Raw genomic sequence first — 14541 nt, 5'->3', positions numbered from 1 at the left:
TTGCATACAATTTATGTAGTACCAAAGATGCGTTCTTATCACTTTTGAAAGATTAAACTGATTGTATAATTAAAATCACGAAGATAAACAGGAATGAGGTCGAATCTCATCACCGTATAAAAGTAATCAATTGCCCCGTAATTATTTAAAAAAATTGGAATAAATTTCTATAGGTTTAGGGGTGCAAATAAATTAGTATTCATTAACTAAGTAAATTTCTTAAATGAGGGCTACAATCTAGGGAAGTTACATGTGAAAAGGTTGGGAAACACTGCTTCAGTACATACTGGCATAGATCTAGAACAGATATCACAATTGTTGTATCAATTAAGTTTTATTGAAAACAGCAAAAAAAAGTTGGAATCGTAACAATTAACAAAATATTCAACGCCTTAAAAATAAACTCAATATTATATTATTATTCGGTTGTTTTTCATCCAGTATATATATATATGCATAGCGAATATTGTCCATTTATTTCCATGTGGTGGTTATTATCAAAATGTATGTGTGTGTTATTTAATTAAATCAATTAGTATCAGAAGCCTATACAACACTAAGTGCGTTAAGTCCCTCTATATGTTGTGTAGCCGTACGGATTCAATAATAACGGTATATGGTACAACTCTTCGGGTGATCGGCAATCGAAAACAATCTGAAAGACAATTGATGATATAATGGTAATAAATGGATTATTTATAGTACCTCTATGAACGGATATAGTGATGTCTGCTCCCTCGACTCGAAATACCTATCGACATCGAAATGCAACTTGTACCTTCCTATGCTAAAGCTCCCGCTTTCAATGAAGTTACAGCAACGTCCATCGGGATTCGTGGTACCTTCATTGATGTACGTCCATCGACCGTCGATCAACTTGTACAAGCTAACTTGCAGACCTGACACTGGACATCCCTTTGTGGTATCCAAGACATGCGTCGATATTGGCGGTTTATTCATGTTACTTGCAGCAATTGCATTCTTCACGTCCGATGTCTATTATAAACAAAGACTGTATATTATAAACGCTGCACAAAACGTTTATCATTTGGGTTCAAATGTTATCAGTTGCAACTAAAAAGTCAATCACCTTTACATATTGGACTTTAACAGGCAATGTTACAGCCTCCATGATTTCCTCCTCTTCCTCTGGCTCCTCAGTCTCCTGCTCTTCATTCTCTTCAGTGATCTGTTCTGACACATACTGAACCATGGCTTCACTCTCCTCCATTTCCTCCTCAAACTCTTCACCCTTCTCAGTTTCAGTGATCGTGTAAGCGGACATCTCCTCAGTGATAATATTGTGGGCTTTAAGCTGCTTACAACAAAAAACAAAACAAAACAATTAGGTTCATGTTTCAACACAAATGACATCATCTTGTTTACCTTACGGGAGTTATGAAGCTGGGCAGCCTTCTGATGGCGAATGGTGCATGTGTGCTTCAGCAAACTCAGTCTATGTGCATGCAACGTCTTCTGGCAGTATACACAGTAGGCACGAGTTGGTTCACCTTGTACCCCTCTGAGCCAACCTGCAAAACACACATACATGTATTACAATTAGCATGTATTACGATCAGCTGGAAGTACCTTTAAAATCGGGCATATGCTCCCATGCAGCTCTGTACGTTTGCTTGTAATAACGAGCTTTCGGGTTTTGGACACTTCTTGCTTCGATCACGTTCTCCTCGATATGCTCAAACTCATCGTAATCACCGCCGATAACGATATTTTGTGAGCTGTTGGTTTCATCGTCGCCTTCACTTTCCATATTAACCCGCGAAAACAAATAAACTTAATTCACTAGATATTCAAAAAAATATTACTAAAATCTGTACAAAATGGCGAGAGGCACTAACACCTTTGGGATATTTCGCTTTTTCCCCACTCTCCAAAAATTTTCCACTGTCCTCCTACCAACATTACAATTATAACACTCTAACCTTCTTATTAATTCTAAACTTTATTTGAACGCACTGGTGTACTTTTACGAGAGTATCTGGTATCGAATTTTGCAAATATCTGCAAAGAAATTTGAACAATTATCATTGTACACATGTGGGAGCATAAATTGGCTTAATTACAATATGTTTTCATTAATAAAAAGATTCCTATTGGCCCTATTTCTTGAGTCCAACTACAAGTTTAAATTTTAAGGTGTTGGCTGCATTGTTGTTTCGCTCTTGTGCTTGTGTATATTACCGGTGTGTTTTACCTGTCAGAAACAGAATAATTGTAAATTTGCATCGAAGCTTTAGTCGCAGAGTTAAAAATTTTATTTACTTGTTAAAGATGACTGAAAATGCCGGTAATTGGTGTTTAATCGAGAGTGACCCGGGTGTCTTCACCGAGTTGATCCGTGAATTTGGCAAGTTAATAAAAGTTTCGAAAAATATGTGCATGTCATCTGCTAACATAACCCCCCCATACGATTCCACTTTGCAGGCGTCAAAGGTGTTCAGGTCGAAGAGCTCTGGACTCTAGATAAGCAACTGTTCGAAAAATTAAAGTAAGCCTTTCGTTGGGATCGCTTTTGCAATGGTTGGTAACCATCTCGAGATGTTTCAGACCGATCCATGGCCTGATCTTCTTGTTCAAATGGGGCAAAGATGATGAACTCAGTGGGTCCATCGTGCAGGATAGCAGACTGGATAAGATATTCTTTGCAAAGCAGGTGATTGAAAACGCGTGCGCCACACAGGCGATACTGAGTGTCCTCATGAATTCAAAACATCCAGATTTGACTTTGGGTCAGAACCTCGCTGACCTCAAAGAGTTCTGCACCGGGTTCGATGCTAACATGAAGGGATTAACAATAAGTAATTCCACTTTGATCCGATCCGTTCATAACTCCTTTGCAAGGCAACAGCTATTCGAGTTTGATCCTACCGTGCCCACAAAGAGTGATGACGTTTATCATTTTGTCAGTTATATTCCCTTTGAAGGTAGATTATATGAATTGGATGGTCTGAAGCCAGGTCCAATGGATTTAGGTCCTGTCCCTCCGGAAGCTGACTGGGTGGACATTGTGACACCTTTAATTGAGAAAAGAATAATGAGGTAAAAAGCGAACAAACGTTACTGCTCTAACGATGTTTAAAATTTAANNNATCGAGAAGCAAGTGAACGAGAGTGGTATGGAGACTGACGCTCAGCAGACGGAGATTTCGCGACTGAGGTGCTTGATCGAGGAGGAGAACAATAAAACAAGCCGGTATAAGGTTGAGAATATCCGGAGGAAACATAATTATCTGCCGTTGATTGTGGAAATATTGAAGATCTTAGCTAAAGACGGCAAGCTCATGCCGATTTACGAAAAGGCGAAGGAAAGAACTTTGTTGAAAAAGAAACAGATAACGAAAGCGAAGATTGGTGGTTCCTAAGTGTTAATCCTCCCGATTTTGTATGGTATTCTAAGATTTAAAATAACACTGATTTAAGAATAAACGAATAAAACATTTTTTTGTACTCGAGATCTAAAAGAAGCAATAATCTGTATGTATCTATCTGCATGCTTGAAACACATCTAGAATTTCTATCATTTAAATACATTTAGTTTCTTCTTTTGATTATATCTAATTGTACGTGAATAAATCTCCTTATTTTCGTATTAAACCTGTATAATCTTTATACTATTACTGCAGCAAATTAATTTGCAAAATTGATTGCTGTTTATTTTTAGATATGTGTTTATGTATGCAACCAATAGGGCTTATTGGAAACTTTGCAAATTTCCAATAAGAATGTTCTGATTCTCTGACGCAACTACTAAAACTAATTGTAAAAAAGGTGTAGAATGAATCTATTCACGGGCGCAATAAGTGAGCGATTGAGAAAATGCGTAATTTCGGCGAAAAAGTGCGGGAAAAGTGCTGCCTTCTCTATTGGACGGTGAGTTTGGCAACGAGCGCAGAAAATGGCGTCCGTAAAGTTTTGGCACATGTCATAATTTTCCCCGGTGAGTTTTTCACGCATTCGATAATAATTACACTTTTTGAAAATCATTCACGCACCTAATTCGGAAACACGAAGACACTTTAATTCAATTCCCTAAGAAAAAAAAAACTCTCGAAAGGGCGTTCTCCCCTTCTGTTCCAATTAAATTCCGCAGTGACGTAAACATTTTGGTATGGATATATAACATTAGCAAAAAAAAAAATTAAAATATTATAGGTCCATCCATTGCCTTGTCGATTCTCTACCTCTTTTGCTAAATTTGGGAACAGCGTATGGTGTGGTGTATATAATAGTCAATGGGATAATGGAAATGTAGTTGTGATCATTTCTTTGATTTTTGAATTTTATTTCTGTTTTAGGTGTGCAGACTCGATGAGATTTTAACAGGAGAGAGAGAGGTGTTGTTTTTGAAGTGATTTGAGCATTTACCAAATTTGCTTCGTTAAAAAAAAAACAATACAGTGAGTACGTTGAGCTTTTGCTTCTGTGTATCGTGCATGGGGGTAGTGCACTTGCTGTATTAATCAGTTTATTAAATGATTTGAACTCAATTCCCTGTGCTAATTATAGATACCTTTTGGCTGGCTGCCAGATTACATTCATTTCATATATCCTAGTTAGCTTGAGATAGTCCATGCATCTTGATACATTGACCAGATATATACCTATAGGATCTGGAGTGTTGCCAGAACAAGGTTAAGACATAATGGAACGAGAATTTTCCTTTTTTTTTCCCCCCATTTATTTTTAAACGCACAGCAAATGTCAACATGTGCACAGTATTTGTGTATTAGCATTTTTGTTTTTTATGTAAATACTCGTGGGGAAGGAGAAGAGTGTAACAGAGTTTACAATCACAACACACTATTTTTAAACGTAGTGTTGATTTATTTATAAACTTGATACAAACTAAATTCTGCTTGGAATATTCTAATCTGCTGTTAGTGAGTGTGTGTAGTTGTTGTTCGCGCACAAAGGTTTGCTCCACAGTTTATTGCTTTGTTAAAACTTTTTGAATATATTTTTTTTTCTCTTAACTTCTTCTTTTTTTAAATAACATTTAAATTATGTATTTTCTTTTACCTGGTCTTTTTCATTTTACTTTTTGTCTGCTATCAATTCCTGCCATTTCACTCATTCAGTCCATATTTGCTTGTGTGCTGTCTCTTGTGTTTATTTGTAATTTTGTGTTTTAATTTAAAATTGACGATAATGTGTATACCGGTAAGTCGTTATCCAACTTATTGATATCACGGACTAGAGGATTACATTCGGAAATCTCCGAGATAAATGTAACAATTCCAATTTCACACTCAGATAAGACCGGAGGAGATAAGATTTCACGATGATAGCTTGAAATAGTTGTTGTTTTCTAAATTAATTATACTAAACTATAGTTGCTGCTAGATGTCTCGTTGCTCGCTAAATACAATTTGCTGTTTCAATGTATATAAGAAAGTGCGTTCAATTTTATTTATTACGAATAAAAAAAAAAAGAAAAAGAGTTTACGTTTTATGTAACTTACTTATAATCTGTTTGTAAATCTGCGTAGTTTTTTCTTTTCTTTCTTTCTTCTACTTAATTAATCTAATTGGATCTGATCTGTGTGTTGAAGGAAATGGTTCGCCTCGTAAATGGGGAATGTATTCAAGCCACCGTGAGGGACACCTTCGGGCAGTCGGACAAGAGGAAATGTATAATTCAGTTGCATCCGAACAAAACCGTCGAAGAGGTGTACACCGAAGTAGCGTTGGAGTTTAGTTATGATCCTAACACCATTGAGCTTATGCTGCAGAACAACAGGATTGGAACGCCGGTTAGTACAGATTCCCCATCAGAAATTTGCATTCATTATATAAGAAAGTTAATTTTTAATATAATCCCTTCTATATTTTTTAGTTGATATTAAATCAGTTCAAAGACAGAACTCTGCGCGAAGCTGGTGTTGTGTTTATCGAGGATAGCTCGACTACGATTATAATTAATCAGTTGCGAGTTAAATGTGTGAGCACCAACGTGCAACAACAGCAACAACAACAAGAGAAACAGCAGCAGGAACAACAGGGTGGAGTAATGTATGAAGATGATCTTTTACTCGGAGCTTCTGCCTCTCCGACGTCTATGGATGTTACGGCGCCGTCAATGGATGCGGTGGACGCTGCAGCTCTTCCGGCCATCGAATATTATACGCAGTCCGCGGGTCACAGCTCCAAGGATAACCGACCTATACACGAGCCGTGCAACTACGTTGGCCTCGTAAACCAGGCTATGACATGCTATCTGAACAGCCTTCTGCAAGCGCTCTACATGACTCCGGAATTCCGCAACGCGCTGTACAACTGGGAATTCGACGGCTCCAATCCGGACAACTCTATACCCTTCCAATTGCAACGGTTGTTCCTAAAGCTGCAGACATCGTCGAAATCTGCTGTCGAGACGACCGATCTGACCCACAGCTTCGGTTGGAATATGCAGCAGGCGTGGGAGCAGCACGACATACAGGAGCTGTGTCGCGTCATGTTCGATGCGCTTGAGCAGAAATTCAAGGACACGAAGCAGGCGAATCTTATCAACGATCTGTACGAAGGAAAGATGTTGGATTACGTGAAATGCTTAGAGTGCAGCACGGAGAAGTCTCGCGAGGATACCTTCCAAGATATTCCGTTACCGGTTCGGCCTTTCGGTAGCACCGTCGCTTACAATAGCGTCGAGGAGGCTCTGAGGGCATTCGTACAGCCGGAAACGTTGGATGGAAACAACCAGTACCATTGTGAGAAGTGCAATAAAAAGTGCGATGCGCACAAGGGTTTGAAGTTTACTAAATTCCCCTATCTGCTTACATTGCATTTGAAGCGATTCGACTTTGATTATTCTTTAATGAACAGAATCAAACTGAACGACAAGTACGTGACTGAAACTTGATATGTTTTATATGTATTTATGATGTGTGTTTTACAGAGTCGTCTTTCCTGAAGTTTTAAATTTAAATTCTTTTATCACTGGAGCAAATGCGATGTCAGACGAGAATGCGGAAGAGGTTGTGGTGAAGTGCGACGATTGCAGCACCACCGATTCGGGTTCGGCTTTGGACGACGAGAGCTGCCAGGGTACGGACGTGTCCTCGACGGTGCGTTCGCCGTATGAAAGTAGCCAAGAGGACGACGAAGGTGAGTGATCGTGTCCTGTACGTCTTTCTGTATTTATGTGCTGTCTTCTGTCAGGTATTGATGTTAGTTCAGGTAACAATCTCCACGAAAACGAGAAAAACAGACTGCAAGAACCGACAGGGCCTTACAATTACGAATTATTTAGCATAATGATACACTCGGGAAGTGCATCTGGAGGCCATTACTATGCCTACATCAAGGATTTCGCCAAGAATCAGTGGTTCTGTTTCAACGATCAGAGTGTCAACAGAGTGAGTATTTATCGTAACGAGAATTACGATTTTCTAATCTTGTTTGCAAACGATTTGCAGTTGACCGAGGACGATATCAGGAAAACGTACGGCGGTGGTCCACAGCGTAGTTACTATTCAGGAGCTTACTCTTCTAGCACGAATGCTTACATGCTTATGTACCGTCAGATTGACAAGGATAGGAATTGCGCCGCTCTGACTATGGACGACTTCCCTTCGCATATCAAGAAGCTTTTGCAGGATATGCGCGACAAGGAGGAGGCTGATCGTATCAAAAAAGAAAAGGAGAATGAAACCTTCAAAATAAAGGTATACGCGCATCATCCGGTTAGCAATGCTTTCATGAGTGATCGTTTGTTTGTAACCGTCGAGACTACACTGGAGGAAACCGTCTCTGACGTTTACTGGTTGTTTAAACTGAAGGGTATCGTGAATATTCCCGACTGTCGTCTAGTCGCTTACAACAATACTATGGAAAGCATTGAATACAGTTTTACAAACAACGACATATATCTCGGAGAGATTGGTAAGAAATGCACCGAGTTCTATCTGCAGATCAAAAAACCGGATGCCGTTTTCGAGGATTACAAAGTGGGCGGAGTGAACGTAAAGCTGTTCATGGTTCATCTGCTGTCAGATGAAGTGGACAATCCTAAGAATATTTGGATTAATCCAGGAACGACAGTCGGTGAGCTGAGGAAACGTATTTGTACCGATTATGAGCTGGAGACTCTTCACATGGTCCTGGAGAAGAGCTTCAACTCCACCTTGCAATACCTCGACGACGACAACTTCGTTTTTCAATTCGACTCGATATGCCACGGCTACAAACTTTACGTGTCTCGCTTCATCGACATGGAGGAAGGTGATCTTACCTTTGGCAATTCGAAACTGGCAAAGATCATTGAAAGATTTAAGTACATTATCAGTTTCGATGTCTCGTTACCGGATGTAGATATAAGTAAGATTATTTTTCTCTTGAAATCATCCATTTTGTTCATGTGTTTGCGTTTGTTGTCATTCAAGACACGCTAGAGCAACTTTCCATACCTCAGTTGGATTCAAACCAAAATTTAGAGAAGATCGAGACTGGATCGGGTGACCGTGCCAGTAACTCGTCTAGTCTTCGGGTGTCTCCGCAACCGGCGATTCCTGGATGCGAGATGTTCAGTGATCAGAGTAACAGCGAGGATAGTAGCTTGAGTGACAGTGATAGGACTTTGGTAGGCGACGCTCCTGGTAATTATATCTTTTCCAAATTCTATTGCAAATTGTTTTAAGTGTTTGTTGTTGTTGTTGTTGTTGTTGTTTAGGTGATGAGATTGGCATACTGTCGACCAGTTGGAATTCACCTGATGACGCGTTATCGGACGTTTACCCGAACATACATAAGGTGCTTAATTGGGATGATCAGAGCGCGTCTGCAGGACTGGAGACGGCAGAGGAATCTACGAAATCTACGGACGGGGATAATCCATACTTCTTAGTTTGCGACGAGGCCACTCCTAATTACTACTTCAGAGCTGTGAATCTTGAAAGGAATCAGGGAGAACAGAGGAGTTGTCGTGTGATGGTCGACAAGAGGATGCAGCTGGGAAATTTCAAGAAATGCATGGAACCACTTGTGGGTGTCTCCGTGGAATACTTTAAGTTATATCAGGTGTTTCCGAATCACACGGCGGAGTGGTTATCGCTAACCGAGACGTTGGACTTTATTTTCATCAAGAATTCGGAGCAATTGACCATCAAGCTTGGCCGCGTCCTGAAGAGCAACGAGGTGTCCGGCAAGATTTTCTTGCTGGAACCGAACGCCGCCGAACCGATAACCCTTTGGTTCGAGTGGATCATCGCCGAGGATCAGTTGGTCGGCGCAGTGAAACGCGAGATTCTCTTGCAGGCCAAGAAGCTGTTCATGACCGATATTCCTCCGAACAAATGTCGACTGAGGAAGAAGAGCATCAAGAATCCATCCACCGTGTATTTGGACGAGAATAAGTTCACGCAGAACATCACCGTTAATAATAATTTCGAAATGTTCATCCAGGAGGTCAGCGATGATTCGGAGAAAACGGACGCCTCTCAACTGCTGCTGTTCGTGCGCCACTGGCAACCTTCGAAGTTGGTTCTGGGGCCAATCCAGGAGGTGCTCCTGCAGGAAGCCACCATGACCAACTTCAAGAAAGCGGTGTCGCACAAGTCTGGCATTCCCATGGAATTCCTCGAGGTGGCTATGATGAAGAGCTCATTTCCCTGCGACATGAATGTTCTCGGGGTGCAAACCAAAGTCGACTGGACACCCGATAAGCATTTGATCGATAATTTTTCGATCGAAGTGTACGAGGATGGAAGCCTATTCTATTACAGGTAAATAATAACGACGTTCGTTCGTTCGCGTAACCACATCCATCACATATGACGATGTTTGTTTTTTTTTTGTAGGGATAGCAGGGAAGTTTTAAAGGAAATTAGCATGGACGAGAGGAAGGAGCTGTACCAAAGTGAGAACAAGCGGCTGGGCAAGTTCAGTACGAAGTCGTATTCGCCGAGGAGGGAGCGCGGCCTCAAAATCTATGTAGATACCTCGCCTAAAAAAGAAGACGAACCCTTCTTAGACTGACCTGCCTCGTGGACAACACTAATTTATAAGTAAAACAAAGTCATTCGATGTTTATACGAAGCGCGATCGTGAGAAGCGCAGAAGATTTTCTCCGCATCCGAGCGCCGCCGCCGCATTCACATTGATTGAATCCACATATATATATATACTTGTATACAACCATTCGTAAAAAAAAAACAAATAATTAATTGTATCATCGTCGGTGTTAAACAATTCAATGTTTACGACAAAAAAAAAACATTTAACTCACATAATTTGTTGTGTTTATTATATAATTTTTAGTCGGATTACGCGAGAGAAGGGGCTGTTATTGTTTGTTTACCGATCACTTGTGTGCTAAGGCTTCTCTTCTGTCCTACATGCATATAAACACACACACACACTGTTTTCCCCGTTTTTCTTTTGTATTTGTTATTATATTCAACTATCCATTTTCGCTTTATTGGATTCGGAATTCGCATATCAGCAGAACAACAGGATTCCGCGAGTTGTTAAAAAAAAAGAAGGAAAAATGAACGAGAAGAGGTAAAAAGCAAACAATTATTTATTATTTTAAAATAAGCGTTGTTTCTTTTCTCTCATCTGGGTTCACTTTTTGTTTTTGTTTATTTATATTCTATATATATATACGTATATTTATAAATTGATTGGAAAAAGAAGAAGATTTATTTAGAAACTCGAGTTTTGTTTGAAACTAATTTATATATGTGTCTCATTTTCGTTTTCAAAATTAATTTATTTAATTGAATTTCAAGACCTTTGTTTTCTTTCATTTCTACTCATTCACACACTTCCGTTTCTGGCCTCTGCGAGAGTTGTTTAGGTGTTGAAGCTGTCTTTGCCGTCGAGGAGGAGGAAGAAGGAGGATATAGATGATTATGTTTTGGTGCTGCTTGTATGCGCTTCGAACTGCTACTATTCGTTTATACCAAAAAAAGAAAGAAAGAGGAAAGTGAGATGACAAAATGAATATTTGTGAAGATATTTATTTGTGACTGATAATAATAATAATAATAATAAAACATATGTTTATCTATATAAAGAAAAATCATCTTATATTTGGGAAACTGATAGTAGTTAGTAAATCAAATACAGTTCGAATTAAGTAAGCTTTGTTGATAGAAACAATTGGAAACGTCAGTTACGGCAATTAACAGGAGAACATCGATGTGCCAAAGCTATACTAACTAGATTAGACTGATAGCAATTCAAAAGGTATTGAGCTTCTAGTTCAGTTCAGAGCTGAAAATGAAGACTCGACTGAAATTTATTCCGTTTTTTTTTATGGCTTCGCGTTTCCTTAAATTATTACCTACCTTATGAGAATACCTTATGAGAGAGGTACTCGTCCACCTCTTGTAAATATCAAGGAGGAACGGCAATAGGTTGGAAAGAAAACGCATTACTCTTTCGCTGTTCAAGGCATATTATGCAACGGCAATTTATTGCGTAAACGTTCCTTTTTTTAAAAATTATATATACAGTTAAGGTGTAATTGCGCACACAAAAAAATTATAAGAATACAAAAATAAACAAAACAAAGCCCCAAATCTTTGCCCGCTCGAAAAGAAAATATTTTATTTTTTATAAATTATATACAATCTGCTGCATCACTATACAATTTACAGGGGCAAGATAAATCAATATAATACGTATGTACACATTCATGCAACTTTTTCTAGTCTAATTGACATTTTTTCCTCATGTTTTACATTTTATTAACACATTATCGGTCGTGTAAAAGTCTATTTTGATACACTACATGTGGGAAGTAACTTGTGTATTTCTACGAAATGCACTGGGTATTATAAACATGAAGAGTTAAAGGAGTATTAGTGTTGCAGTAATTAGTTGTGGTGTTAAACTATGCAAATATGATGGACCGTAATGTGTTAAGATTATGTTTTAAGTTATCTCATATAATAACTATATAATTATACATTCTGTACAGAGTGCTGGAAGGGAATCACACAATTACACGTAGTCCGAGGGAACACTGACGGTTTCACTGATGGAGGCGAGCCTTGGAGGCACAGTCCTACGGGCCGCATCACCGTTGTTCTCCCAGACGGGTAGCGTGGAGAGGCCGACCACCTCGTACGCTCTCTCAGGAACCGTGGTCACGGAGAGGTCCGAGTAGTAAGCGCTGCTCGGTGCGCTGGAAACCGGAGCGTCCGGATCCGTGTACGCGGAATTCTGGTAAGCCGGACTGTCGGCCGTCGACTCCCTGTCCAGCTCCGCGTACAGCGCTTCCCCGACCCCATTGTAGTTCTCCTCCATGTGGGTGTAATGATTTTCGGCCGGCGTCGTGGGCGCGTTCAGCTGCGTCTGCGGCGTCGAACGTCGCGACAACCACGACCACACTCCGCTGTTGGTCATGGCGATGTTCGCTGATGGATCCTGGTAGCTTTGCGCCGTGCCGATCGTCGTCATCGTCTTGTCGTCCGGTGTGCTGATCGGTGGTCGACTGCCGCCGTTCCTCAAAGACGTCTGACGGTTGTTCCCCGTTCGGCCCTCTTCACTATCTAGAAACCGAAGACAGAAACAATTTAACGTCAGTTAACTTTGACGCAACGTCAGTGTGCGCGTATAAAATTGACCGTGCTGAACAATCCAAATAATGTTTTGAAGAGAACCCAACCCTTGCAACCATTCAGAAAATCTTATTGCTGCCCTTCGCATTCCCGATTTCCCAAAAACTCAAATAAGGTCAGTGCCTTAACTCTCATCATTCGATTACAATTTCCTATAACTTTGCAATAAGATACTTTATTTATGTAACACAATTGAATTTAAGTCGCTTTAGTTACTTTGGTATAATACTACTTTCTTTGTAGTGCTGCAATTGTAATGATTCTTCAGAATCTAATGTCGTGTCCCGAGATTCAAATATCTATGGACACTGTCGAATAGCTCATAGTTTTGTCGTTGTGGAGTCCTAGTGGAGTTTTTAAGGAATATTAATAACTTCTATGACTATATTCCAGTTGGTAGGTGTGTTACTAGCTAACTAAGATTAGGACTATTCATGACTTGGACTCATTAGGACTATCTTTGCTTTACATAAACAATATTTGGTAAGGGAAGATAGTATTGAACTTTCCTTAATCATTAAGTGATTAAGCCCTTTGAATTTGTGCACAATATGTGGATTAACAATAGTGATTAAGAATAGTCGTTACACAATGACTAGTTATGGGATATTCCTTGTACTAACTCATAAGGACTTACATACACATGTACATACCTAACACTCAATTTTTAGAAATTATTTGCTAGTGAATTTTTTGATTTCAATCCTTATTTGTTCAATAAGTTTTTGCTAATGAATGATAATGATACTAATTCAGTAAGAAGTCAACATGTGAACATAATAGCTTATTTCTTCGCGAAACATATGTTGACAAGTAAATAAACGATCCTGCTGGTATAGAAAATGAGAAGAACGAGAAGAAGATGTCATTAAATGATGCTGATTATTCTTTTTCGTTTCTTCCTTAAGGATCGAAAGTTGTCGTGTCGGTGTCGTCGTTTGCAGATGTCGTCTGGTGTCGGCTGAATGTGAATCGGTCTTTGGGGTATAATATAGTAGTTGTTGTTAGGACGAGCTGTGTCTTTGTTGTTGTTTACTTTGCTTTTTCCGCTTCTTCCTTTTTTGTTTCTGGAGGATTAAGGTTTTGCAAGCAAATTGAACGGTTTCGAGTGCTACCAGCAAAGTGATTTCGCGTTAATGGCACGCCATCGATACCAAATTGGTGCGAGCGCGAATGGTGCCCTTTTGTAAATGAACATTCATTTCTTGGCAGCTCTCTGTGGTCATTCGCGTTTTACTCGATTGAAACGTCCTGCTGACCAGAAACGACATACAAAAAAAAACGCACGCAACACATATAAGAACGAGACACACAACAACCGGTTGCGTTATTTATTTCATTTTGCCTTCCTTCTCAACGATCAAACGATCTGCTTCGATCTCGTTTTTTCTTTTTCTCCTGTTTTTGTTTGATCTATACTTATTTGCACTCAATCAAGTCGCTCATCTGCTTCGAAAAACGTCCCAATTGCCGGGTTCGCGTCGACTTTCCACGAGTATTGTACGAGAATGCACACGTGCACCATGCAAATGATACAAGATGAATCTCCGAACCGGATATTCAGTTCGATTATTTTTTTTTAATTAGCGATTGGGAATGAAGTGCGGTTACGGTTAAAAGTACTGGTTTTCCTTTGAAATCCGAGAAACTCTTCCTGAATGTCGCACACGGTTTACCAATTCCGCGAATAATATGATCCATTTAAATTATAATTACGAAACATGTTCACAATTTTTAATTGATTTCGATGATAAAATCAGATTGAATTTATAAAAACTGTTTAATTAATTGTGTACTTACCACTGTGACTGGAGTTTTTCATTCTGCTGAAACAAAGTCAAATATATTAGTTTATTTATTCATTAACTTTTGATTTGTTTAATTAATTTGAACACGAATTACAGCAAAACGGCTTGGATTCATTCTATATATTATAGTTTTCGAGAAAATCAAT

General features: G+C 39.3%; 4 protein-coding genes across 10 annotated transcripts; 2 read left to right on the top strand and 2 right to left on the bottom strand.

Moving 5' to 3' along the window:
* Nucleotides 1-391: 391 nt before the first annotated feature.
* LOC108565480 lies at nt 392-1912 on the bottom strand. The gene is made up of 5 exons (XM_017924983.1): nt 1591-1912; nt 1387-1532; nt 1091-1315; nt 706-996; nt 392-655 (listed from the first exon to the last, which is right to left on the bottom strand). Exons 1-5 carry the CDS (start codon nt 1769-1771, stop codon nt 566-568), a joined length of 933 nt encoding a protein of 310 aa, XP_017780472.1. The 5' UTR covers nt 1772-1912; the 3' UTR covers nt 392-565.
* Nucleotides 1913-2193: 281 nt separating this feature from the next.
* On the top strand, nt 2194-3468 carry LOC108565479 (ubiquitin carboxyl-terminal hydrolase isozyme L5-like). The gene is given in 5 exon segments (XM_017924982.1): nt 2194-2204; nt 2293-2368; nt 2446-2509; nt 2569-3057; nt 3059-3468. Coding segments are annotated over 4 exon segments (954 nt in total). The 5' UTR covers nt 2194-2204; the 3' UTR covers nt 3384-3468.
* Nucleotides 3469-3874: 406 nt separating this feature from the next.
* Nucleotides 3875-10238, top strand: LOC108565476 (ubiquitin carboxyl-terminal hydrolase 47). Of its 7 annotated transcripts, none has more exons than XM_017924971.1 (10): nt 3875-3958; nt 4317-4418; nt 5574-5774; nt 5858-6861; nt 6917-7125; nt 7180-7376; nt 7437-8337; nt 8403-8615; nt 8690-9740; nt 9816-10238. In XM_017924971.1, exons 3-10 carry the CDS (start codon nt 5577-5579, stop codon nt 9991-9993), a joined length of 3951 nt encoding a protein of 1316 aa, XP_017780460.1. In that variant the 5' UTR covers nt 3875-3958; nt 4317-4418; nt 5574-5576; the 3' UTR covers nt 9994-10238. The 7 variants fall into 7 exon arrangements, with proteins under 7 accessions (XP_017780460.1, XP_017780462.1, XP_017780461.1 ...); XM_017924973.1 differs by having other exon boundaries at nt 4317-4422; XM_017924972.1 differs by lacking the exon at nt 3875-3958 and adding an exon at nt 4018-4127.
* Nucleotides 10239-11516: 1278 nt separating this feature from the next.
* Nucleotides 11517-14409, bottom strand: LOC108565475. Its single transcript, XM_017924969.1, has 2 exons — nt 14388-14409; nt 11517-12518 (listed from the first exon to the last, which is right to left on the bottom strand). Exons 1-2 carry the CDS (start codon nt 14407-14409, stop codon nt 11968-11970), a joined length of 573 nt encoding a protein of 190 aa, XP_017780458.1. The 3' UTR covers nt 11517-11967.
* Between the last annotated feature and the right edge of the window lie 132 nt (nt 14410-14541).

The sequence above is a fragment of the Nicrophorus vespilloides genome, unplaced genomic scaffold, assembly GCF_001412225.1.
Source record: "Nicrophorus vespilloides isolate i.1.1-1 unplaced genomic scaffold, Nicve_v1.0, whole genome shotgun sequence".
Taxonomy (NCBI): domain Eukaryota; kingdom Metazoa; phylum Arthropoda; class Insecta; order Coleoptera; family Silphidae; genus Nicrophorus; species Nicrophorus vespilloides.
The sequence above is the reverse complement of the archived record's forward strand: the minus strand, read 5'-3'. Positions and strand labels throughout refer to the sequence as shown.

What these genes read in the sequence shown, in the direction of transcription:
- LOC108565480 (XM_017924983.1), bottom strand. Translation starts at nt 1,771, where the DNA reads ATGGAAAGTGAAGGCGACGATGAAACCAACAGCTCACAAAATATCGTT. An exon ending in GCATATGCCCGATTTTAAAG is followed by an intron (nt 1,533 to 1,590) that starts GTACTTCCAGCT and finishes TGTGTTTTGCAG; the next exon opens with GTTGGCTCAGAGGGGTACAA. An exon ending in TTAAAGTCCAATATGTAAAG is followed by an intron (nt 997 to 1,090) that starts GTGATTGACTTT and finishes TGTTTATAATAG; the next exon opens with ACATCGGACGTGAAGAATGC.
- LOC108565476 (XM_017924970.1), top strand. An exon ending in TAGCCAAGAGGACGACGAAG is followed by an intron (nt 7,126 to 7,179) that starts GTGAGTGATCGT and finishes GTCTTCTGTCAG; the next exon opens with GTATTGATGTTAGTTCAGGT. An exon ending in GTTACCGGATGTAGATATAA is followed by an intron (nt 8,338 to 8,402) that starts GTAAGATTATTT and finishes TTGTCATTCAAG; the next exon opens with ACACGCTAGAGCAACTTTCC.
- LOC108565475 (XM_017924969.1), bottom strand. Translation starts at nt 14,409, where the DNA reads ATGAAAAACTCCAGTCACAGTG. An exon ending in GAAAAACTCCAGTCACAGTG is followed by an intron (nt 12,519 to 14,387) that starts GTAAGTACACAA and finishes TTCGGTTTCTAG; the next exon opens with ATAGTGAAGAGGGCCGAACG.